Raw genomic sequence first — 23,302 nt, 5'->3', positions numbered from 1 at the left:
TCCCGATAAAAATACGATAAATAAACGTCTAGGATCTGACATATCGTATAAAAAATATATCTCTTGCGATATCTGCAAAATATTCAAGGTTTCAAAAAAACATCAGGCGCCAGGCGGCTGTTATAATTGTAGCAGGCCGTGCAACTGTCACTCGTCGTTTCCTCGCAGGCCTTGGTTTGGTTGTTCGAGTTTTGTGAGGTTATGTTTCGAACGGTTGACTTTTTTGAAATATGAAAGGTAAAAAAAATCATTTCTTGTAGTTTCTGGCGTAGTATTGAAACAAGTTATCAATTAAACCAGTGCGTAAACACGGTTTAGTCAAGTTATCTTCAATTGGAATTGTATTTCCAGGTGTGTGAAGAAATCGCAACCCATGAAGTCGTTGTATGTTGTTAACCTGTAAAATCAGCCGATTCGACCGCAATGAACATACATTCCACAGCGAACAAGAACAAAGAAGTCGAGAGCGTCAGCACGCGCGTGAAAAACACGAAAAAGGAAATTGAGCAGCTCAAATCTGAATTGGAGAAACTGATAAACTTGGGGGCGCAACCCACTTACACCAAGTCCACGTCTGAGGCCGCGCAGCCGGAAATCATCAACTCCGTGACGGTAACTGTCGACGCGAACCGTCGCGAGCCTCAAATAAAAAAGAATGTGCCGGAACAGCCTAAAAAGGTCGCGCCTGTCGCACCGAAGAAGCTGGAGCCGGCGGCGGCAAATACGAGTCCCGGAAAGAAAACGAGGAATTATAATGTCGCCGAAGCTCGCGACTACATAAAAAAGCAGAGGGAAAAGCGCGCTGAACAGCTGAAAGCGCAGATTAACGTCGCTGACAACCAGGTGGACTTGAAAAAGCAAAAATTGAAAGAGTTGCATCAGAAAACGTTGGAGTTGGTCACGAAGAACGTGCAGTTGAAGCGCGAGCGGTCGAAATCTAGGGACAAAGTCGCGCCGGTCCGACTAGACAAGGCCAATCCTCGCCAGGAAAATGTGTCAAAAAGTCGTCAAAACCTGGTTTCCAAGTCGCGAGAACGGTCGAAGCAGCCGGCGCCCAGCGTGAGGGCGAAGTCGCAAGAGAGGGCGAAACCGCAGAATAATGAAAGGGTGAGCAGGACACGTACAAGGGGGCCACCGGCAGAAACCGTCGCGACTGGAGCGGAAAAAATCGACACGAACCTGCTGTACCCCCCTGTCGTGGCCCCTCGCGTCGACGATTTCGAAAAAACTGTTTTCGTCCCCGACACCGCCAAGGATGAGCCCGTCGATTTGAACAAGAGAATAACGAGCGAGCCCCCGCAAAAACAAGTGTTGGAACACTCGATCATGACCGACGCGTGCCTCAAAGACACAAAAGAGACTCAGACTTCCCGCCGCAACGACTTCGCGGGGGCCGAGTGGATGCGGCCGCCTCCCGCCTTGTCCTACCCGTACAACTTCATCAACACGGTCAAGCGCAAACTCCAGTGTGCCATAAACTCCCCCAGGAGTTGCGTGGACGTGGGGGTGCAGAATTCCGTCGCGACTCCGCCCGCGAGCGCGGCCAAATCGCGGGAGGAGATCAGACAGCTGCTGATCAAGAGCACCCACAGCGACTTGAGGTCTTTCGCGTCGCACAGGGCCCCCAATTTGGACCTCGAAGCCGTCGAGAACCTCGAACTGAAGAATCCAAAAAGATTGGACCTCGTCTCGAAGAATTTGTTCACGAACTACGACAGCGAGTCGGACACCTCCAAAAACATCCCGGAGATCTCGAGCGAGAGTCTGGGATCGAACGAGTCCAAGAGATTGTTGAGTCTGGACAAGCTGAAAGATTTGAAGCTGCAGATGTTGAAGAAGTCGTCGCAGAGCAGTGTCAAGAGCGACGGCGAAGACAGCGACAGTTATAGTTCTGATTTTCAAAAAGAGAGTATCAGGACTAGTACTATTAGGACGGTCACTGGCGAGAAGTTGGCTCCGGGAGAGTTGTCTGGTGGGAATAGTGTTACCAACAGCACTGGTAACGATTATAAAGTCCCCAGGGAAAGCGATTCGAAACACGGCGAAGTGCCGAGTGGCGCCGTCAAGAGTCAGAGAGGAGACGGCGACTCGCAAAGGACCTTCAAGTCTCTCTTGACCGAAGGACAAGTGTCCAAAAGTACCACCGGATCGATTCAGGAAATGTTGAATTCTAGGAGTGTTGGGGACTCTCTTGTTTTGAAGGAACCGTCTGTTGTGCTGTCCTTGCGTAGGGATCAAAAGAGTCAAGATTTGGAAAATAATAGAGGGAACAACGTGAGAGTTGGGAGCTCCAGCGAGAGTACCGCCAGAAGCAGGGAGCACTCGCAAGGAACGTTCAAGTCTCTGTTGACGGAAGGCAAAGTGTCCAAGAGCAGCGGCGCGTCGATTTCGGAACGCGTAGACACCAAGGATACGGCAGACGGGTCTCTGCGACTGAAGCCACCCACGCTGTCGCTGAGCGTCGGCCGAGAAGAAAAAGTAACGCATCTGAGTAAGAGCAAAATGAAGAACATCACGATCAGGCCGGCCGTGTCCAACAACGTGAGTATTTTTGAAAAAGATCACTCGAAGATCGTTCTACTGGGGACTCGTCCTGTTGCAGAACAACGTCAACGAGATCCACTTGAAGTTCGAAGCCGAGGTGCGTCTTCTGAACGACTTCAACGAGTCCTTCAAGCAGTTCGTGGCGGTCGAGAAGGCGTTCGAGAACTTGAAGAGCAAGAACGAGACCAACTTGTCCATGACGAAGATCTTGCAGAACGTGGACACGCAAACTTCGGCCGTGGCCAAGACGTCGACGGAGAAGTCGCCCAGGACCTCGTCGATCAACTTCTCGCGAGGATCCGAAATAATCGAAGAAATGAACGACTCGATCGTGCACAATCGCAACAGTACAAAGTCCCTGCAGAACAGCACTTTTTCGACCGACTGGAATCTGAGCAATTTCAACGAGTCCAGCAACACCAACGTGTCGACCGAGGAGGACAGGTCGAAATTTTCCGCTTCGAACGTGGAGAATTACAACGTTAACAACTGTGCAGGAGTGCTATCGCTGAACATCGTGAGTATTTAGATAAGGCGATTAGTGATAGGACCGGGCGGAAATCGGTTGTGGCGTCTTCGTTGGCAATAGTTTGTCTAATGTCGCCAGTAATAGCGTAATTACACGCTCGTACAATACCTAAGTAAACATTAAACACAACTAAAGATAAGAATCTCCGTTATTACACTTATCAGTCTCAGCTTGGAATGTTATTGAAATAACAAAATAGTAACGATATTTTTATTGTGCGTTCGTTCGATGACTACGTGCTTGTTGCATTCGGTGCCTTCCAGGTCGATCAGCTCATCAAAGACGAAGACGCCAAGATTCAACAGTTGAAGGCTATAATTAAGATACGGGAGCAGGCCCTCCTGGACAGGACCAAAGTCGAACTTGTATGGCTGGAGATCCAGAAGAAGTGAGTATCTCGGGTCGAAATGGGATAATTCGAGTGTTGTGGTGGAGGTGTTTGGAAGTGATTTTTTTTTGGTGTGTTTTTTGTGGGAGGGAGGGAGAGATGTGTATTGGAGCGGTCGCGCGCGAGAGAAGGATAGAAAGTATGGAAATCGTGTGGTTTCAGGCAGCTTATAGAGACCGGCAAGATCGAGGAAGCGTCCCTCCTGAAGAAGAAGCAGCGCGGCATCATCCTGAAACATGAGCAAGAGCGCAACGAGATCAAGAAACTGAAACAGATGCAAAAGGAGGCGTCGGAACAGCGCAAGAACACACTGAAACACCAGAGGAACCTGATCAAGATGCAGCTGTCCACCGACAACATGCTGTCGAAGATCGCGGTGAAGAAGCCGAAGGAGCGACGCAGCATGGGACCCCTCAGGGTGGTCCAGAGCTGCAGCGAGTCGATCCACTCGGAAACGTCCATCTCGCTGAAGAGCTCCGGCATCGAGGACGTCCTCAGCATCACGTCGAGGTCGGTGAGGGTGTCCGAGAGCTCCGACCTGTCTCGCCGCGACAAGGACAAGGTTCCGGTGTCGAACGTGAAAAGGTGAGGAAAATGCGGACGTCCGCGGATTTTTGCGAGCGGCGGCGTAGTAGGTCGACACAAACGGAGTGGGGTAGTTATCTCGGGCGGCCATGGAATTTCGAAAGTGACAGATGTATGACAGGTGACGTAAGTGTTCCGTCAAAATCGCGTCGATTTCTAATTGTGGCGGCTCCGGCGCCCGTATTTCGGGGTCTCGGTGTCCCGGTTGCGTCAGTTCGGGATGTCATCACCCACGAGTCGAGCGTGCTGCCGCCGGATTTTCTAGGGATATTTATTGTTGGTGCGCGACGGAGTGGTTTTAAAAATACACGAGTCTCAAACGGGAAACACGTGCCAGATTTAGAATCATTAGTGGTGTCGCGGATTAAAAATTGCTTTTGTTAAAAATAGTAAACCATAAACAATTTTAACCGAACCGGTTCGAACGATGCGTAACTCACAGTGCTGCCAATTGCCGCTGAGTAATCCACTGACGCAAGTCGTCGTTGCACGTTGCGATTGTTTCGGTTCGCACGAAAATGACAGCCACGTCTGGCCGTGTCGACACATTTCGAAGGTGCGACCTTGGCGCGGTACTAAAACAGTCGGTCGGACGGTGCGGGGGGCGCCGCCGCCGCCGCATTATTAGTGTTTTTCGGCCCAACCGAAATAACCTTCATCAATTACGGCCGTTGAAGTCTATTATTACGAAAGAAATTAGAAATGATTAAAAACAGCCCGCCTAAAATTAGATATCCTGTTGGCGGCGTTCCAGCGCCGACTTTTCAGTTAGGAAGCTTCCTATACGGAGGAAATACACGTTTCAAAATTAGTCAGCACTCCCATTCAGCGCCACCGCCGCTCTTGCTCTCCGTTATTATTAAAATCCGCACGACGTAAACAAGAGTAAACTGCGCGCAGTTTCTCCGCGTCCGTCGCTGTTTTTTCTTGTATTTTTTCGAAAAGCGGCGCACACATAAAAAAATGTCGCGCGTTGCGTAACCCCGAGCGAGAATCACGAGCCGCCAGTTTCAGGACGCTGTTGATGAGAGAGGCCGCCCTGCAGAAGCGGCGCAAGACCGCCGAGGAGTTGCTGCGATGGCACCGGAAGCTCCTCGACGAAGAGCGGAAGATAGCCGAGCTGGAGGCGGCGGCCAAGTCGGTGATCAAGAGGGCGCCGGCGGCGAGGGACGGCCCGGACAGGTTCGACGGGCGGCAGCTCAATCTCCTCTGGAGGAGCATGACGGGAAGTGAGGAGCGGAAGTTCGTCGAGGACAAGGTCTACGTCATGTCCCAGATGGGGCTGGAGCGGCTCTGCAAGAGCGCCATGCAGTATTCGAGCAAGAACAAAAGACAGCACGCGAAAATCGGTGATCCGGAGCACAGTGCCATCAGCGAGGGGGAGAGGTCGACGGTGAGGTCGGCCAGCGACGACGTCAATTATTCGTCGGTGTTCGAACAGGAGTCCGTCCAGGAGATCATCACTTCGCAACAGGAAAAGACGAAGATATCGTCCATTTCGGAGCTGATCGACAACTTCACCAGGATCGGGGACGAGATATCGACGCTCAGCAAGAAGTCAGAGCTGGGGATCACCTCGCTGAAGGAGGTCGAAGACGATCCGGACAAGTCTAGTCAGTCGGTGGTCGAAATCACGACGCCCAATCACGAGGAAACGGACCAGAGCGAAATTAAAACGAGCGTGGAAGAAGAAGAGGAAGTGGTAGAGGATGAACCGAGTGTTGTTGAAATAGTCTCTAGTCCAAAAGAAGATGTAGAAGAGTCGACAGATGAGAAGGATGGAGAAGAAGTGACGACTAGCAATATTTGTACGGCGATTGAAGATCAAGAAGAGCCAGTCTGGGAGACGCTGGAGAAGCAGATTTCCTTCTCTGTTGAAGATCAAGAGGAGTCGTCTGCAAAGCGTCTAGATGAGGCGATCGTTGCGTCGATCCGAGACGAAGAAGAATCAGTTTCTTCGCCGGCCGAGGACCGAGAAGAGTCGTCGGTAGAAGATGAGGAAAAATCGGTGTCTGAAAAATTGACGGAGAAGCAGATTTCGGCAGAAACTGAAGACCAAGAGAAAGTTTCTGCATCAGTGGAGGTTGAAGAGAAATCAATTTCTTCTGTGTTGGTTAAAGATGGCGAAGAGACGAGTGTAAGGTTGTCGGATGAGCAGCTTGCGACAGATGAAGCTGCAGCTGAAGACGAAGAGGAAACATCTTGTGGGAAATCAGATCAGCAGATTTCGACAATAGAAGAGTCCGATGGATCATCTTCAGGGAAGTCGTCTCGCGACCAAGTGGAAGATCAGAAAGAAGCAACGATTGAAGAAGTTTCGGCGAAGAGTGAGAATCTAGAAGGTTTGGTGACCGAGGAGATTTCATCTGTTGCACCTGAAGATGCAGCAGAATCGTCCGAGAAGTCGTCAGCGGAACAAATCGCGGGAGGAGAATCGACGAGCAGATCGGTCGAGCCGATCACCACCGACAGCAAAAAACAAAAAACTGTCGAATCATCTAGTTCTGTAGATTTGGCGAAGGAGTCTTTGTCGCTGGATGAGGCCCTAGAGTCGGCATCGAAAATCGAAGATTCCCTCAGCAAGCTGAACGAGAAACTGTCAAGCGAGAAGAAAGACGAAGAAGTGGAGACTTCGAGGAGCGAGAGTTCTTCAACGGAAGCGGAAGAAAAAACGCCGCAGAAGAAGAGTCCCAATCAGATCGACGTGAAGAAGCGAGTGTCGGAGATTTTGGCTGATGCTAGTCTCAACAGGGGGGACAAGAGCCCCAGGCTTCAAGATCTCTACGTGACCACGTACGACGTGGGAGCTTCGAATTCTCCAGAATTTAGTGGTAAGTTGTGTGTACCAGAGCGACGAGTTGAGTGGTAATGATTTGTTGATTAGCAGAACCGTTCGAAGAGGGGCGGCCGCTACCTACCAGCATCTTCGGGAGCGAAGCCGAGGAGCTCCGGAGGAAACAATTGGCGATAGAGCAAGAGGTGCGGATTGCGTCAACGGTGTAGTAATTTGTTTTGATTTTTTGAACGTTGCAGATCAAGCAGTTGGAGTTGCAGCAGAAGGAGCAGCTACCGTACGTGTTCATGCGCGAGATCCCCAACAAACCGCCGCCCCCTTACACGCCGCCGTCGTCCCTCACGTCCCTCCCCCAGTCCATTCTTCCGACGGACGTGAAGGAAATCACCGAGATCGCCAGTTACAGCTCGAAGGTGTTGTACAAGGCCCACCAGAACAACAACCTCGATAAGGTGAAGTTCTCGGAGAACGGCTTCAAGTTGTTCTCCAAAGTGGAAGTGTCGAAGATCTGCGCGGAGTACGTGTTCAACGTGTGCAGGGACGTGGCGAGGGAGCACTACAGACAGTTCGAGACGGTGGCGGAGCCGTCGTGGCTGGTGTTGGCCAAGAGGCCGCAGTTGGCCAAGGCGAAACCGTCCGACGCCGCCAGTCTCGAGAGGATCTTGAACAACAAGCTGAAGGAGGTGTTCGGGTTTAAGAGGGTGCAAGTCGCCGAGAGCGCCATCATCAAGTGGGGACAGAAGAAGAGAGACCACGTGGACGAGGTTTTGGTGATGGAGTCTCAAGAGGAGGAATCTCAGTGGACCAACTTCGATAAAGACGAGTTGATCGTCAAGAATCAAATCACGAACGACATCGTTAAGATGTTGCTGGATGAAACCGCAGGTGTCTTCGCCACGATACTCGCCAAGAAGAAATCTGTTGTGGGTTGACGTTTGTGTGTGATAAGTCTGGATGAAGTATTTTTTTTAAATGATTGTGAATAATTATTGTTAATGTTTCTTTTGTAAGTCTGAATAAAGTATTTTTTTAAACGTTTTATTAACAGAACGATTACAATTACGCGTCGACTTGCATTTCTCGATCAGATTCTTCACTTTCTTCGCTATCTTCTTCGTCTTCGATCTCTTCGTCGTCATCCTCGTCGTTCGATTCGTTATCGGAACCTAACCACTCTTGAGTCGAGGTATCATCGGCGATTAACACTTTCCACTCTTCCAATTTCTTCAAGTCGACGGAATAAAAATCGCTGAAGGTGATTTGCTTGTCGCCGTCTTCGAACATACCGCCGTACAAGTACAACACGCCGCGTTTTACGGCCAAACCGCTGTTGATCCTAGGCGAAGGCCTAAAAATCTTCGCCTCGCTGTCACTTGTGTCGACATTTTTCGCAGAGGTAGAGGTCAGTGATGGACCCACGGTCACTTTAAAGACGCCGTCGTCGCATATCGTTGTGGTTTCAACAGTCTTCTCGATTTCTTGCATTTCCACGTCTTCGCTGCTTTTTTTCTCCTCTTTGGGTTCTTTATTTTTCTTCCCTGAAACCGTCACACTTTTCCAGACAAACTTTTCTAAATCTAGGCAGTAGAAATCGTTATAGAAGACGCCGGCGAGATTCTCTTCGTCATCTTCGACGTCGAAGACGCCACCGTAGCAGTAGGCGGCGGCGTTGTTGGGGGTGGCCGTGATCGGCATGCTGCAACGAGGCGAAAAGTGGACGCCCCCGAGTTTCGTCTGCACCCACTTCCACTTCGAGCCCGTAGGGTCGTTTTCTGTGAACGGAAAATTTTGTTTTTCTCAATTATTTTTCAAAATTTTTTAAAATTAAGATATAAAATCAAGTTGGCGTCGTTAAGACGCCATCTGGTGTCAAATTTTCAAAAGCTCTAACAAGTTAAATTTTGTGGTGTTCCTGGTGTTGTAATCATTACACATTATCGGAGTTATTAACAGGTAAACACGAAGAAATATTCATTTTTAGCTAACTCAGATGTTTTAATTTCAGATGGAATCCAAAAAAATTGCTGAATTTATGAGGGTAAGTACCAATTGATACTTTAACAATTTATAACCAGATTTTACAAAATTTCCGTTTTTCAATTCAAAAAACTTAAATCATCAACGATTTGCTACGGGGTGGGTCAGTAAATGCGACTGATTCCGAAAATTTTGCAATTTTAAAATTTGGATGTGTCTAACGTCACATTTGACAATTTTGACATTTCAACTTACTCTCTGGCGTGAGGATAAACGCATCCGTGTACACGTGCCCCTTGTCCAGATCTTTCTTGACCTTCTCTTTGCTGTACCCTCCGTAAATCAGCACTCTCCCATCATTCAAGGCCACCATGCAACACGCCGACCTCGGCGCAGGTGGCGTTCCACTGGGACTCAATTTTGTCCACTTATAATCCTCTGTGTTAAAACTGTAGACGTCGTTAAAGTACTTATAATCCCTCAAATTATCGTGAAAGCCGCCGAATACGATAAGATTTTTCTTCACGTACACCATCCTGTGACCGCTCCTGGCGCTGGGTCCGTTGGGTGCCTGAATTTTTTCCCATTGTTTTGTGGCCATGTGGTAAACCCACAAATCTCTGTAGTGGTAGAACTGCGCTTGCGAGGGACTGGCGAATTCGCCGCCAAACAGCCACAACTGGCCTTTGTTGGAAGAAGTCGCGACCATCTGGTGGCTACAGCGGGGGGGCGGTCCCGCGGGGGCTTTCACAACAGTCCAAGAGTCGGTTGGGATGTTGTAGAAAAAAAGGTCGTTGTATAGGAACGTCTGAAAATGCGAAATTGTAACTTTTTGACTGGTTTCCAGAGTGCAATCTTACTTTTTGGCCATTGTAGAACTCACCCCCATACAAAATCAACTGGTCTTTGTCTGGATGAGGGATGAAGGTGAAGTTGAGGCGGCGCGTGGGGGCCTCCACAGCGCATTCGGTGACTTCGAGTCTCTTTTTCTCATCTTTTTCAATTTGAGAAATGATACTTTCAATGTCTTCCTAAGGGTATATTGAGGTTATGATGACATTTTGATCGCATTTTCGGCACTTACCTCCCCTAACTTTTGCAGTTCCTTTTTTATTTTGTTCGACACTTTTTTGTCGGTTTTGGCTGCAGTCTTCTCGGCCCCTTTACCCTTTTTCTTTTCTTTGTTTTTCTTGCCCATTTTTTGATAGGTTAGTTTCACCGGTATACAAGTAACCCGTAGTTTTCATACAAAATGTTCATAAAAAAAAATTAAGGGAGCTATTTTTTTTTTATAATCAGATGAATAAACGGAACGTCGTAGCGTTTGTAACACCAAGAATGATCTAAACATACATCTTGACTGGTAAAAAGTGGTCAAAAGGGACTAATTATTTTATGGACCTGAGGATTAACCATTCTTGGAAATTTTTGAAAACGTCCTTAATGCCCTACATTTTCTAGTTTCTAACTTTCTAAGGACTCAGGTAGATAAACAAACGTTATTTCTTGGAATTGTGTACTTTTGTGGTCTTAACTGGTGTTGGAACATAGATAAGATCAAATAATTTTATACTATTGTAATTTATTATTCTTGCGGTTTTAAGAAAGCTTTTCCAAGAAATGTTAACTACATTTTGATCAACAGGTTAGAAACCAAACTGCAACATGTAATTTTTTCCCAACTTCCGCTGATATTTCTCATTTCGAAAAGTTTACAAATGCAGGCAAGGCAAATTCCAAAACTGCGGGCGATTTGTATTTTATTTCAAATTTCCAGAACACATTTAATTTTTGAGGTTATGTCCGCGACAAAATAACGTTGGCAGCACTGTCACAACTTTGTAATGTCAAATAATCAGTTGTCAAATGATTAATTTGTGTCAAATTGTTTCAATTCTGATGTCATTGTGTTAATTAAAGAGTTTCTCGATAAAAGTCGATCAGAACACAAAGAAGTGTAGTGTAGAGTGAGCGGAACCGTATGCTCGACTAAAATGGCCGGAGTCGACGAAAGTAGACTGCGTACATGGCTCGCCAAGGTAAGCTCATTTTTATTTAAATCTTCTTGAAGTAATCAAGATCCCCAGTACCACAACCCCGAAGCAGCGCTGAGGGACATTACGACTGTGGTCAACCACTACCAGGGTCTCGTCCCGACGCAAGAGCCCTACAGTAAGTATTTACCAAAAGAGCATTAGTCGATTTGGTAACAATTTTGTCAAGTATTCAACGACGGGACCATGATGGATTTGGTAAACTTGAGCGGCACAATTCCCGTCACATACAAAGGAAACACGTACAACATTCCCATTTGTATCTGGTTAATTGACACCCACCCCAAAAACGCCCCCATCTGTTATGTAAAACCTACCTCTGATATGTCAATAAAAGCGTCGATTTTCGTCGATCAAAACGGCAAAATCTACTTGCCGTATCTGCATGATTGGGCTCCGGGCTCTTCAGAGCTGTTGGGCTTGATCCAAGTCATGATAGTCACTTTTGGGGACCAACCCCCGGTCTTCGCGAGACCCAAGGAAGCAGACATCCCTTACCCGAGCAATTGTGAGTCGAATTGAGCGATTTTATTTGAGATTGGCAACTTTTTGGTCGATTTGTAGCGTTCATGCCCCAGCCCGGGGGCAACTACATGGCGCCGTACCCCCCTACGTCTTACCCGCAGTCATCGGGGTACGGGGGGTACCCGTCGTACCCGCCCTCCAGCAACATGCCATACCCCAGTTACACACCGTACCCGACGCCCTACCCCCCGTATAGCGGTAGCGGCTACGGGGGCCCCAGTCCGGTCCCGGAGAGGACCGGGACAATCAAAGACGAACACATCAGAGAGTCTCTGTTGACTGCAATAGAAGAGAAGCTGTTGAGACGGATGAAAGAGCAATTTCAGCAGAACCAAGCCGAACTGGAGACGCTGCAAAGGACGCAAGACGAGCTCAAGCAAGGGAAGATGAAGCTGAACACGATTTTGAGTAGACTGGAGAAGGAACAGGTAAGTTGGCGTTGTTTTATTCGGGCCCTTTGGTTGCGAAAAATTCAAAATTTGGCGCCCGAAACAAGAAAAAAGTTGTTTAGTAGTCGTTAATTTACAGAGTGACTTAGACAAGAATATTACTTTGCTCAAAGACAAGGAACAAGAGCTCGATAAAGCTATAGAGAGATTAAGTTCTGAAGAAGAGATTGACGTCGATGACGCGGTCACGACTACAGCGCCACTGTACAAACAGTGAGTGGTTTGTGTGCAGGGTTTGTTTTGGTTTTTCAAGGTCGCGTTTCAGGTTGTTGAACGCGTTTGCCGAAGAAGCGGCTCTAGAAGATGCGATTTATTACATGGGAGAGGCGTTGAGATGTGGAGTTATCGATTTAGACGTTTTTCTTAGGCAAGTCAGGACTTTGTCCAGGAAGCAGTTTATGTTGAGAGCTCTCATGCAGAAGAGCCGCCAAAAAGCCGGATTGGCTATTTAAGGTTTTAGTGTTCACCCCGAGATTAGAATGTATTTTATTCGATGGATATATTATGTAAGTTTAATAAGTTGTAATATGCAAATGAAAAAATATATTTAATTATTATCCAACTGTGTTTTATTTCTCGCGTTATCAAAGAGGCATACAAAGGAAACAATACATACAGATCTTTTTTTTTATTTGAGGAAGTCTACATTCTTAAAACAATCGAGTACGTGACACGACCTGCTGTATGATAACCGGCCTGTTCATTGCATTAAAAAAGCAATGCGAAAATATTTCCGAGAAAGAGCCAATTTTCGCCGATGAGGGCGCTTCTAAAGAATAAAAATTAAGGTCACTAAATCAACACACTACGTGTTAAGGTAGCGCCATTACATTCCTGGCGTGAGTTTATTGTGGAACAAAGATAATAAATGCAAATGTCGTAAGGGCGACGAGGAAGACATCAGTTTCAGGGAATTTAGTTTGGCAAAATGACAACAGTCTTTAGTAAGGTACTATATCTTTAGAAGGTAGCGCCATTCCGTTCCACAATTTTTTGCCTGGAAATTAAAAGAGAGGACATTATTGGTAAATCCCGTAAGTGTGACAAAGATAGAAGTATACACAATTTTAAGGGATGTTTGTATCGAGTCAGACAGATTCTATCTTTGTCACACTCACAGGATTTATCGATAATGCCATCTCTTTTAATTTCGAGTCAAAAAATTGTGGAGCGGAATGGCGCTACCTTCTAAAGATATATGTAGTACCTTAGTCTTTAGCGACACTTCAAAATTTTCTAACGTTTATCCCCAGATTGAGTTTATTGTGCGACAAGGATAGATATATAAAATCACTAATGGCGCTACCTTAACACGTAGTGTCTTGATTTAGTGACCTTAATAAAAATGCGTAAAAACATGTTTAGACATGATTTTAGGGTTAAGATTGAGTACAGTAAGTTCATATTTTCTTTCTAAAACAATACTGAATACAATTGTAATTTTGATTTTAAATTCGAATGTCATTTGAACGAGAAAAACTCTCGGTGACAAAAACTTTAGATGAATAATATCCCCAAAAAGCGCCCGTACACTAGCGCTCTGCGGGGATCACTCAAATTACACTTTTGAACAGGCCGTTTATAATATTGGGTGATTCAAAATGATTGTGGCCAAGTATGGCAACTATGTACGAAAATTTATCTGGCAACTATGTGAGTAGGGTAGAGTTGACATTTCCTTGACAGTTCATAGTCGCGGAATTTTGCAAGTTGTCAAATCAATGTGTAATGGAATTGAAAAAATCAAATGCACGCTTATGAAATGTCATACAAATGTCAACTCTACCCCATTCACACAGTTGCCACATAAATTTTCGTACATAGTTGCCATACTTGGCCACAATCATTTTGAATCACCCAATACAGCAGGTCGTGTTCTAAATTATTGTAGTCCAAGTTGGCGTACAAGTTGAATGTAAAATTTATGGTTGCCGCTTCATATAAAAATACTTATTGTATAGGATGAGTTGAATTCAGGCATACGGAAAGTTCCGGTCATACACCCCATTTGTTGCTGTGGGAGCCAAAAATATGAGTTTTTTGTTTTTTGTGAATTTCTCTCAAACGAAAAAATCGAGGTAAAATTTTTTCGGCTCAAAAGAAGCGCATTGAAAAAAGGAATCCAGCGGTGTAGAATTCAATGACATATTATGTTTAATAAAAGATCTATGGCCGTTTAAATGTTTTTTCGGGGTACAAATTCGATAGAAGGTTCATGGTTTTTTCGAAAAAATTTTTTGTCGCCGATTCGAACCAAATTGCTGTGAGTTATTGTATAGGATGAGTTGAATTCAGACATAGAGAAAGTTCCGGTCATAGACCCCATTTGTTGGTGTGGGAGCCAAAAATAGCGAAAAATTTGAGTTTTTTCGGTTTTTTTGATAATTTCTCTTAAACGAAAAAATCGAGGTAAAATTTTTTCGGCTCAAAAGAAGCGCATTGAAAAGACGAATCCAGCGGTATAGAATTCATTCACATATTATGTTTAATAAAGGAGCTATGGCCGTTTAAATGTTTTTTCGGGGTGCAACTTCGATAGAAGGTAGGGGTTCATGGTTTTTTCGAAAAAAATTTTTGTCGCCGATTCGAACGAAATGGCGGTGAGTTATTTTATGGGATGAGTTGAATTCAGGCATAGAGAAAGTTCCTGTCATATACCCCATTTGTTGGTGTGGGAGCCAAAAAAAACGAAAAATTTGAGTTTTTTCGGTTTTTTGTGAATTTATTTATCTTAAACGAAAAAATCGAGGTAAAATTTTTTCGGCTCAAGAGAAGCGCATTGAAAAGACGAATCCAGCGGTGTAGAATTCATTCACATATTATGTTTAATAAAGGAGCTATGGCCGTTTAAATGTTTTTTCGGGGTGCAAATTCGATAGAAGGTAGGGTTCATGGTTTTTTCGTAAAAATTTTTTGTCGCCGATTCGAACGAAATTGCGGTGAGTTATTTTATGGGATGAGTTGAATTCAGGCATAGAGAAAGTTCCTGTCATATACCCCATTTGTTGGTGTGGGAGCCAAAAAAAACGAAAAATTTGAGTTTTTTCGGTTTTTTGTGAATTTCTCTTAAACGAAAAAATCGAGGTAAAATTTTTTCGGCTCAAAAGAAGCGCATTGAAAAGACGAATCCAGCGGTGTAGAATTCATTCACATATTATATTTAATAAAGGAGCTATGGCCGTTTAAATGTTTTTTCGGGGTGCAAATTCGATAGAAGAGAGATTCATGGTTTTTTCGAAAATTTTTTTTGTCGCCGATTCGAACGAAATTGCGGTGAGTTATTTTATGGGATGAGTTGAATTCAGGCATAGAGAAAGTTCCTGTCATATACCCCATTTGTTGGTGTGGGAGCCAAAAAAAACGAAAAATTTGAGTTTTTTCGGTTTTTTGTGAATTTCTCTTAAACGAAAAAATCGAGGTAAAATTTTTTCGGCTCAAAAGAAGCGCATTGAAAAGACGAATCCAGCGGTGTAGAATTCATTCACATATTATGTTTAATAAAGGAGCTATGGCCGTTTAAATGTTTTTTCGGGGTGCAAATTCGATAGAAGGTAGGGTTCATGGTTTTTTCGAAAAAATTTTTTGTCGCCGATTCGAACGAAATTGCGGTGAGTTATTTTATGGGATGAGTTGAATTCAGGCATAGAGAATGTTCCTGTCATATACCCCATTTGTTGGTGTGGGAGCCAAAAATAGCGAAAAATTTGAGTTTTTTCGGTTTTTTTGATAATTTCTCTTAAACGAAAAAATCGAGGTAAAATTTTTTCGGCTCAAAAGAAGCGCATTGAAAAGACGAATCCAGCGGTATAGAATTCATTCACATATTATGTTTAATAAAGGAGCTATGGCCGTTTAAATGTTTTTTCGGGGTGCAACTTCGATAGAAGGTAGGGGTTCATGGTTTTTTCGAAATTTTTTTTTGTCGCCGATTCGAACGAAATTGCGGTGAGTTATTTTATGGGATGAGTTGAATTCAGGCATAGAGAAAGTTCCTGTCATATACCCCATTTGTTGGTGTGGGAGCCAAAAAAAACGAAAAATTTGAGTTTTTTCGGTTTTTTGTGAATTTCTCTTAAACGAAAAAATCGAGGTAAAATTTTTTCGGCTCGAGAGAAGCGCATTGAAAAGACGAATCCAGCGGTGTAGAACTCATTCACATATTATGTTTAATAAAGGAGCTATGGCCGTTTAAATGTTTTTTCCGGGTGCAAATTCGATAGAAGGTAGGAGGGGTTCATGGTTTTTTCGAAAAAATTTTTTGTCGCCGATTCGAACGAAATTGCGGTGAGTTATTTTATGGGATGAGTTGAATTCAGGCATAGAGAAAGTTCCTGTCATATACCCCATTTGTTGGTGTGGGAGCCAAAAAAATCGAAAAATTTGAGTTTTTTCGGTTTTTTGTGAATTTCTCTTAAACGAAAAAAACCGAGGTAAAATTTTTTCGGCTCAAGAGAAGCGCATTGAAAAGACGAATCCAGCGGTGTAGAATTCATTCACATATTATGTTTAATAAAGGAGCTATGGCCGTTTAAATGTTTTTTCGGGGTGCAAATTCGATAGAAGGTGGGGTTCATGGTTTTTTCGAAACATTTTTTTGTCGCCGATTCGAACGAAATTGCGGTGAGCTATTTTATGGGATGAATTGAATTCAGGCATAGAGAAAGTTCCTGTCATATACCCCATTTGTTGGTGTGGGAGCCAAAAAAAACGAAAAATTTGAGTTTTTTCGGTTTTTTGTGAATTTCTCTTAAACGAAAAAATCGAGGTAAAATTTTTTCGGCTCAAAGGAAGCGCATTGAAAAGACGAATCCAGCGGTGTAGAATTCATTCACATATTATGTTTAATAAAGGAGCTATGGCCGTTCAAATGTTTTTTCGGGGTGCAAATTCGATAGAAGGTAGGAGGGGTTCATGGTTTTTTCGAAAAAATTTTTTGTCGCCGATTCGAACGAAATTGCGGTGAGTTATTTTATGGGATGAGTTGAATTCAGGCATAGAGAAAGTTCCTGTCATATACCCCATTTGTTGGTGTGGGAGCCAAAAAAATCGAAAAATTTGAGTTTTTTCGGTTTTTTGTGAATTTCTCTTAAACGAAAAAAACCGAGGTAAAATTTTTTCGGCTCAAGAGAAGCGCATTGAAAAGACGAATCCAGCGGTGTAGAATTCATTCACATATTATGTTTAATAAAGGAGCTATGGCCGTTTAAATGTTTTTTCGGGGTGCAAATTCGATAGAAGGTGGGGTTCATGGTTTTTTCGAAACATTTTTTTGTCGCCGATTCGAACGAAATTGCGGTGAGCTATTTTATGGGATGAATTGAATTCAGGCATAGAGAAAGTTCCTGTCATATACCCCATTTGTTGGTGTGGGAGCCAAAAAAAACGAAAAATTTGAGTTTTTTCGGTTTTTTGTGAATTTATTTATCTTAAACGAAAAAATCGAGGTAAAATTTTTTCGGCTCAAAAGAAGCGCATTGAAAAGACGAATCCAGCGGTATAGAATTCATTCACATATTATGTTTAATAAAGGAGCTATGGCCGTTTAAATGTTTTTTCGGGGTGCAACTTCGATAGAAGGTAGGGGTTCATGGTTTTTTCGAAATTTTTTTTTGTCGCCGATTCGAACGAAATTGCGGTGAGTTATTTTATGGGATGAGTTGAATTCAGGCATAGAGAAAGTTCCTGTCATATACCCCATTTGTTGGTGTGGGAGCCAAAAAAAACGAAAAATTTGAGTTTTTTCGGTTTTTTGTGAATTTCTCTTAAACGAAAAAATCGAGGTAAAATTTTTTCGGCTCGAGAGAAGCGCATTGAAAAGACGAATCCAGCGGTGTAGAACTCATTCACATATTATGTTTAATAAAGGAGCTATGGCCGTTTAAATGTTTTTTCCGGGTGCAAATTCGATAGAAGGTAGGAGGGGTTCATGGTTTTTTCGAAAAAATTTTTTGTCGCCGATTCGAACGAAATTGCGGTGAGTTATTTTATGGGATGAGTTGAATTCAGGCATAGAGAAAGTTCCTGTCATATACCCCATTTGTTGGTGTGGGAGCCAAAAAAATCGAAAAATTTGAGTTTTTTCGGTTTTTTGTGAATTTCTCTTAAACGAAAAAAACCGAGGTAAAATTTTTTCGGCTCAAGAGAAGCGCATTGAAAAGACGAATCCAGCGGTGTAGAATTCATTCACATATTATGTTTAATAAAGGAGCTATGGCCGTTTAAATGTTTTTTCGGGGTGCAAATTCGATAGAAGGTGGGGTTCATGGTTTTTTCGAAACATTTTTTTGTCGCCGATTCGAACGAAATTGCGGTGAGCTATTTTATGGGATGAATTGAATTCAGGCATAGAGAAAGTTCCTGTCATATACCCCATTTGTTGGTGTGGGAGCCAAAAAAAACGAAAAATTTGAGTTTTTTCGGTTTTTTGTGAATTTCTCTTAAACGAAAAAATCGAGGTAAAATTTTTTCGGCTCAAAGGAAGCGCATTGAAAAGACGAATCCAGCGGTGTAGAATTCATTCACATATTATGTTTAATAAAGGAGCTATGGCCGTTCAAATGTTTTTTCGGGGTGCAAATTCGATAGAAGGTAGGAGGGGTTCATGGTTTTTTCGAAAAAATTTTTTGTCGCCGATTCGAACGAAATTGCGGTGAGTTATTTTATGGGATGAGTTGAATTCAGGCATAGAGAAAGTTCCTGTCATATACCCCATTTGTTGGTGTGGGAGCCAAAAAAATCGAAAAATTTGAGTTTTTTCGGTTTTTTGTGAATTTCTCTTAAACGAAAAAAACCGAGGTAAAATTTTTTCGGCTCAAGAGAAGCGCATTGAAAAGACGAATCCAGCGGTGTAGAATTCATTCACATATTATGTTTAATAAAGGAGCTATGGCCGTTTAAATGTTTTTTCGGGGTGCAAATTCGATAGAAGGTGGGGTTCATGGTTTTTTCGAAACATTTTTTTGTCGCCGATTCGAACGAAATTGCGGTGAGCTATTTTATGGGATGAATTGAATTCAGGCATAGAGAAAGTTCCTGTCATATACCCCATTTGTTGGTGTGGGAGCCAAAAAAAACGAAAAATTTGAGTTTTTTCGGTTTTTTGTGAATTTCTCTTAAACGAAAAAATCGAGGTAAAATTTTTTCGGCTCAAAGGAAGCGCATTGAAAAGACGAATCCAGCGGTGTAGAATTCATTCACATATTATGTTTAATAAAGGAGCTATGGCCGTTCAAATGTTTTTTCGGGGTGCAAATTCGATAGAAGGTAGGGTTCATGGTTTTTTCGAAAAAATTTTTTGTCGCCGATTCGAACGAAATTGCGGTGAGTTATTTTATGGGATGAGTTGAATTCAGGCATAGAGAATGTTCCTGTCATATACCCCATTTGTTGGTGTGGGAGCCAAAAATAGCGAAAAATTTGAGTTTTTTCGGTTTTTTTGATAATTTCTCTTAAACGAAAAAATCGAGGTAAAATTTTTTCGGCTCAAAAGAAGCGCATTGAAAAGACGAATCCAGCGGTGTAGAATTCATTCACATATTATGTTTAATAAAGGAGCTATGGCCGTTTAAATGTTTTTTCGGGGTGCAACTTCGATAGAAGGTAGGGGTTCATGGTTTTTTCGAAAATTTTTTTTGTCGCCGATTCGAACGAAATTGCGGTGAGTTATTTTATGGGATGAGTTGAATTCAGGCATAGAGAGAGTTCCTGTCATATACCCCATTTGTTGGTGTGGGAGCCAAAAAAAACGAAAAATTTGAGTTTTTTCGTTTTTTTGTGAATTTCTCTTAAACGAAAAAATCGAGGTAAAATTTTTTCGGCTCGAGAGAAGCGCTTGAAAAGACGAATCCAGCGGTGTAGAACTCATTCACATATTATGTTTAATAAAGGAGCTATGGCCGTTTAAATGTTTTTTCCGGGTGCAAATTCGATAGAAGGTAGGAGGGGTTCATGGTTTTTTCGAAAAAATTTTTTGTCGCCGATTCGAACGAAATTGCGGTGAGTTATTTTATGGGATGAGTTGAATTCAGGCATAGAGAAAGTTCCTGTCATATACCCCATTTGTTGGTGTGGGAGTTAAAAAAATCGAAAAATTTGAGTTTTTTCGGTTTTTTGTGAATTTCTCTTAAACGAAAAAAACCGAGGTAAAATTTTTTCGGCTCAAGAGAAGCGCATTGAAAAGACGAATCCAGCGGTGTAGAATTCATTCACATATTATGTTTAATAAAGGAGCTATGGCCGTTTAAATGTTTTTTCGGGGTGCAAATTCGATAGAAGGTAGGGTTCATGGTTTTTTCGAAACATTTTTTTGTCGCCGATTCGAACGAAATTGCGGTGAGCTATTTTATGGGATGAATTGAATTCAGGCATAGAGAAAGTTCCTGTCATATACCCCATTTGTTGGTGTGGGAGCCAAAAAAAACGAAAACTTTGAGTTTTTTCCGTTTTTTGTGAATTTCTCTTAAACGAAAAAATCGAGGTAAAATTTTTTCGGCTCAAGAGAAGCGCATTGAAAAGACGAATCCAGCGGTGTAGAATTCATTCACATATTATGTTTAATAAAGGAGCTATGGCCGTTTAAATATTTTTTCGGGGTGCAAATTCGATAGAAGGTGGGGTTCATGGTTTTTTCGAAACATTTTTTTGTCGCCGATTCGAACGAAATTGCGGTGAGCTATTTTATGGGATGAATTGAATTCAGGCATAGAGAAAGTTCCTGTCATATACCCCATTTGTTGGTGTGGGAGCCAAAAAAAACGAAAAATTTGAGTTTTTTCGGTTTTTTGTGAATTTCTCTTAAACGAAAAAATCGAGGTAAAATTTTTTCGGCTCAAGAGAAGCGCATTGAAAAGACGAATCCAGCGGTGTAGAATTCATTCACATATTATGTTTAATAAAGGAGCTATGGCCGTTTAAATGTTTTTTCGGGGTGCAAATTCGATAGAAGGTAGGGGTTCATGGTTTTTTCGAAACATTTTTTTGTCGCCGATTCGAACGAAATTGCGGTGAGCTATTTTATGGGATGAATTGAATTCAGGCATAGAGAAAGTTCCTGTCATATACCCCATTTGTTGGTGTGGGAGCCAAAAAAAACGAAAAATTTGAGTTTTTTCGGTTTTTTGTGAATTTCTCTTAAACGAAAAAATCGAGGTAAAATTTTTTCGGCTCAAGAGAAGCGCATTGAAAAGACGAATCCAGCGGTGTAGAATTCATTCACATATTATGTTTAATAAAGGAGCTATGGCCGTTTAAATGTTTTTTCGGGGTGCAAATTCGATAGAAGGTAGGGGTTCATGGTTTTTTCGAAACATTTTTTTGTCGCCGATTCGAACGAAATTGCGGTGAGCTATTTTATGGGATGAATTGAATTCAGGCATAGAGAAAGTTCCTGTCATATACCCCATTTGTTGGTGTGGGAGCCAAAAAAAACGAAAAATTTGAGTTTCTTCGGTTTTTTGTGAATTTCTCTTAAACGAAAAAATCGAGGTAAAATTTTTTCGGCTCAAGAGAAGCGCATTGAAAAGACGAATCCAGCGGTGTAGAATTCATTCACATATTATGTTTAATAAAGGAGCTATGGCCGTTTAAATGTTTTTTCGGGGTGCAAATTCGATAGGAGGTAGGGGTTCATGGTTTTTTCGAAAAAAATTTTTGTCGCCGATTCGAATGAAATTGCGGTGAGTTATTTTATGGGATGAGTTGAATTCAGGCATAGAGAAAGTTCCTGTCATATACCCCATTTGTTGGTGTGGGAGCCAAAAATAACGAAAAATTTGAGTTTTTTCGGTTTTTTGTGAATTTCTCTTAAACGAAAAAATCGAGGTAAATTTTTTTCCGCTCAAAAGAAGCGCATTGAAAAGACAAATCCAGCGGTGTAGAATTCATTGACATATTATGTTTAATAAAGGAGCTATGGCCGTTTAAATATTTTTTCGGGGTGCAAATTCGATAGAAGGTGGGGTTCATGGTTTTTTCGAAACATTTTTTTGTCGCCGATTCGAACGAAATTGCGGTGAGCTATTTTATGGGATGAATTGAATTCAGGCATAGAGAAAGTTCCTGTCATATACCCCATTTGTTGGTGTGGGAGCCAAAAAAAACGAAAAATTTGATTTTTTTCGGTTTTTTGTGAATTTCTCTTAAACGAAAAAATCGAGGTAAAATTTTTTCGGCTCAAGAGAAGCGCATTGAAAAGACGAATCCAGCGGTGTAGAATTCATTCACATATTATGTTTAATAAAGGAGCTATGGCCGTTTAAATGTTTTTTCGGGGTGCAAATTCGATAGGAGGTAGGGGTTCATGGTTTTTTCGAAAAAAATTTTTGTCGCCGATTCGAATGAAATTGCGGTGAGCTATTTTATGGGATGAATTGAATTCAGGCATAGAGAAAGTTCCTGTCATATACCCCATTTGTTGGTGTGGGAGCCAAAAAAAACGAAAAATTTGATTTTTTTCGGTTTTTTGTGAATTTCTCTTAAACGAAAAAATCGAGGTAAAATTTTTTCGGCTCAAGAGACGCGCATTGAAAAGACGAATCCAGCGGTGTAGAATTCATTCACATATTATGTTTAATAAAGGAGCTATGGCCGTTTAAATGTTTTTTCGGGGTGCAAATTCGATAGGAGGTAGGGGTTCATGGTTTTTTCGAAAAAAATTTTTGTCGCCGATTCGAATGAAATTGCGGTGAGCTATTTTATGGGATGAATTGAATTCAGGCATAGAGAAAGTTCCTGTCATATACCCCATTTGTTGGTGTGGGAGCCAAAAAAAACGAAAAATTTGATTTTTTTCGGTTTTTTGTGAATTTCTCTTAAACGAAAAAATCGAGGTAAAATTTTTTCGGCTCAAGAGACGCGCATTGAAAAGACGAATCCAGCGGTGTAGAATTCATTCACATATTATGTTTAATAAAGGAGCTATGGCCGTTTAAATGTTTTTTCGGGGTGCAAATTCGATAGGAGGTAGGGGTTCATGGTTTTTTCGAAAAAAATTTTTGTCGCCGATTCGAATGAAATTGCGGTGAGCTATTTTATGGGATGAATTGAATTCAGGCATAGAGAAAGTTCCTGTCATATACCCCATTTGTTGGTGTGGGAGCCAAAAATAACGAAAAATTTGAGTTTTTTCGGTTTTTTGTGAATTTCTCTTAAACGAAAAAATCGAGGTAAAATTTTTTCGGCTCAAGAGAAGCGCATTGAAAAGACGAATCCAGCGGTGTAGAATTCATTCACATATTATGTTTAATAAAGGAGCTATGGCCGTTTAAATGTTTTTTCGGGGTGCAAATTCGATAGGAGGTAGGGGTTCATGGTTTTTTCGAAAAAAATTTTTGTCGCCGATTCGAATGAAATTGCGGTGAGCTATTTTATGGGATGAATTGAATTCAGGCATAGAGAAAGTTCCTGTCATATACCCCATTTGTTGGTGTGGGAGCCAAAAAAAACGAAAAATTTGATTTT

The 23,302-nt window shown here is 42.5% G+C and overlaps 3 protein-coding genes across 6 annotated transcripts; 2 read left to right on the top strand and 1 right to left on the bottom strand.

Moving 5' to 3' along the window:
• The first annotated feature begins 143 nt into the window (after window positions 1-143).
• Window positions 144-7,878, top strand: LOC138138750 (uro-adherence factor A-like). Of its 4 annotated transcripts, none has more exons than XM_069058786.1 (8): window positions 144-237; window positions 352-2,541; window positions 2,603-3,061; window positions 3,337-3,461; window positions 3,624-4,046; window positions 5,061-6,877; window positions 6,931-7,025; window positions 7,080-7,878. In XM_069058786.1, the coding sequence occupies exons 2-8, from the start codon at window positions 424-426 to the stop codon at window positions 7,770-7,772; spliced, it is 5,730 nt and encodes a 1,909-aa protein (XP_068914887.1). In that variant the 5' UTR covers window positions 144-237; window positions 352-423; the 3' UTR covers window positions 7,773-7,878. The 4 variants fall into 4 exon arrangements, with proteins under 4 accessions (XP_068914887.1, XP_068914878.1, XP_068914862.1 ...); XM_069058777.1 differs by having other exon boundaries at window positions 5,055-6,877; window positions 6,934-7,025; XM_069058761.1 differs by having other exon boundaries at window positions 5,055-6,877.
• Window positions 7,827-10,064, bottom strand: LOC138138786 (kelch domain-containing protein 4-like). The gene is made up of 4 exons (XM_069058857.1): window positions 9,902-10,064; window positions 9,678-9,848; window positions 9,073-9,625; window positions 7,827-8,612 (listed from the first exon to the last, which is right to left on the bottom strand). The coding sequence occupies exons 1-4, from the start codon at window positions 10,013-10,015 to the stop codon at window positions 7,900-7,902; spliced, it is 1,551 nt and encodes a 516-aa protein (XP_068914958.1). The 5' UTR covers window positions 10,016-10,064; the 3' UTR covers window positions 7,827-7,899.
• A 583-nt stretch (window positions 10,065-10,647) lies between these two features.
• On the top strand, window positions 10,648-12,407 carry TSG101 (tumor susceptibility gene 101). The gene is made up of 6 exons (XM_069058883.1): window positions 10,648-10,856; window positions 10,905-10,989; window positions 11,041-11,379; window positions 11,436-11,824; window positions 11,925-12,058; window positions 12,111-12,407. Exons 1-6 carry the CDS (start codon window positions 10,812-10,814, stop codon window positions 12,295-12,297), a joined length of 1,179 nt encoding a protein of 392 aa, XP_068914984.1. The 5' UTR covers window positions 10,648-10,811; the 3' UTR covers window positions 12,298-12,407.
• The last annotated feature ends 10,895 nt before the right edge of the window (window positions 12,408-23,302 follow it).

This window comes from Tenebrio molitor, chromosome 1 (genome assembly GCF_963966145.1).
Source record: "Tenebrio molitor chromosome 1, icTenMoli1.1, whole genome shotgun sequence".
Classification (NCBI taxonomy): Eukaryota; Metazoa; Arthropoda; class Insecta; order Coleoptera; family Tenebrionidae; genus Tenebrio; species Tenebrio molitor.
Note: the sequence above shows the minus strand (reverse complement) of the source record. Positions and strands in the feature narration are given on the sequence as shown.

Excerpts from the sequence above, each read along its gene's own strand:
- LOC138138750 (XM_069058761.1), top strand. The coding sequence starts at position 424 with ATGAACATACATTCCACAGCGAACAAGAACAAAGAAGTCGAGAGCGTC. Across the intron at positions 4,047-5,054 it reads CCGGTGTCGAACGTGAAAAG|TTTCAGGACGCTGTTGATGA; the intron begins GTGAGGAAAATG and ends ACGAGCCGCCAG. Across the intron at positions 7,026-7,079 it reads AATTGGCGATAGAGCAAGAG|ATCAAGCAGTTGGAGTTGCA; the intron begins GTGCGGATTGCG and ends TGAACGTTGCAG.
- TSG101 (XM_069058883.1), top strand. The coding sequence starts at position 10,812 with ATGGCCGGAGTCGACGAAAGTAGACTGCGTACATGGCTCGCCAAG. Across the intron at positions 10,857-10,904 it reads TGCGTACATGGCTCGCCAAG|TACCACAACCCCGAAGCAGC; the intron begins GTAAGCTCATTT and ends CAAGATCCCCAG. Across the intron at positions 10,990-11,040 it reads CCCGACGCAAGAGCCCTACA|TATTCAACGACGGGACCATG; the intron begins GTAAGTATTTAC and ends AATTTTGTCAAG.
- LOC138138786 (XM_069058857.1), bottom strand. The coding sequence starts at position 10,015 with ATGGGCAAGAAAAACAAAGAAAAGAAAAAGGGTAAAGGGGCCGAGAAG. Across the intron at positions 9,849-9,901 it reads AACTGCAAAAGTTAGGGGAG|GAAGACATTGAAAGTATCAT; the intron begins GTAAGTGCCGAA and ends ATATACCCTTAG. Across the intron at positions 9,626-9,677 it reads AGTTCTACAATGGCCAAAAA|ACGTTCCTATACAACGACCT; the intron begins GTAAGATTGCAC and ends TCGCATTTTCAG.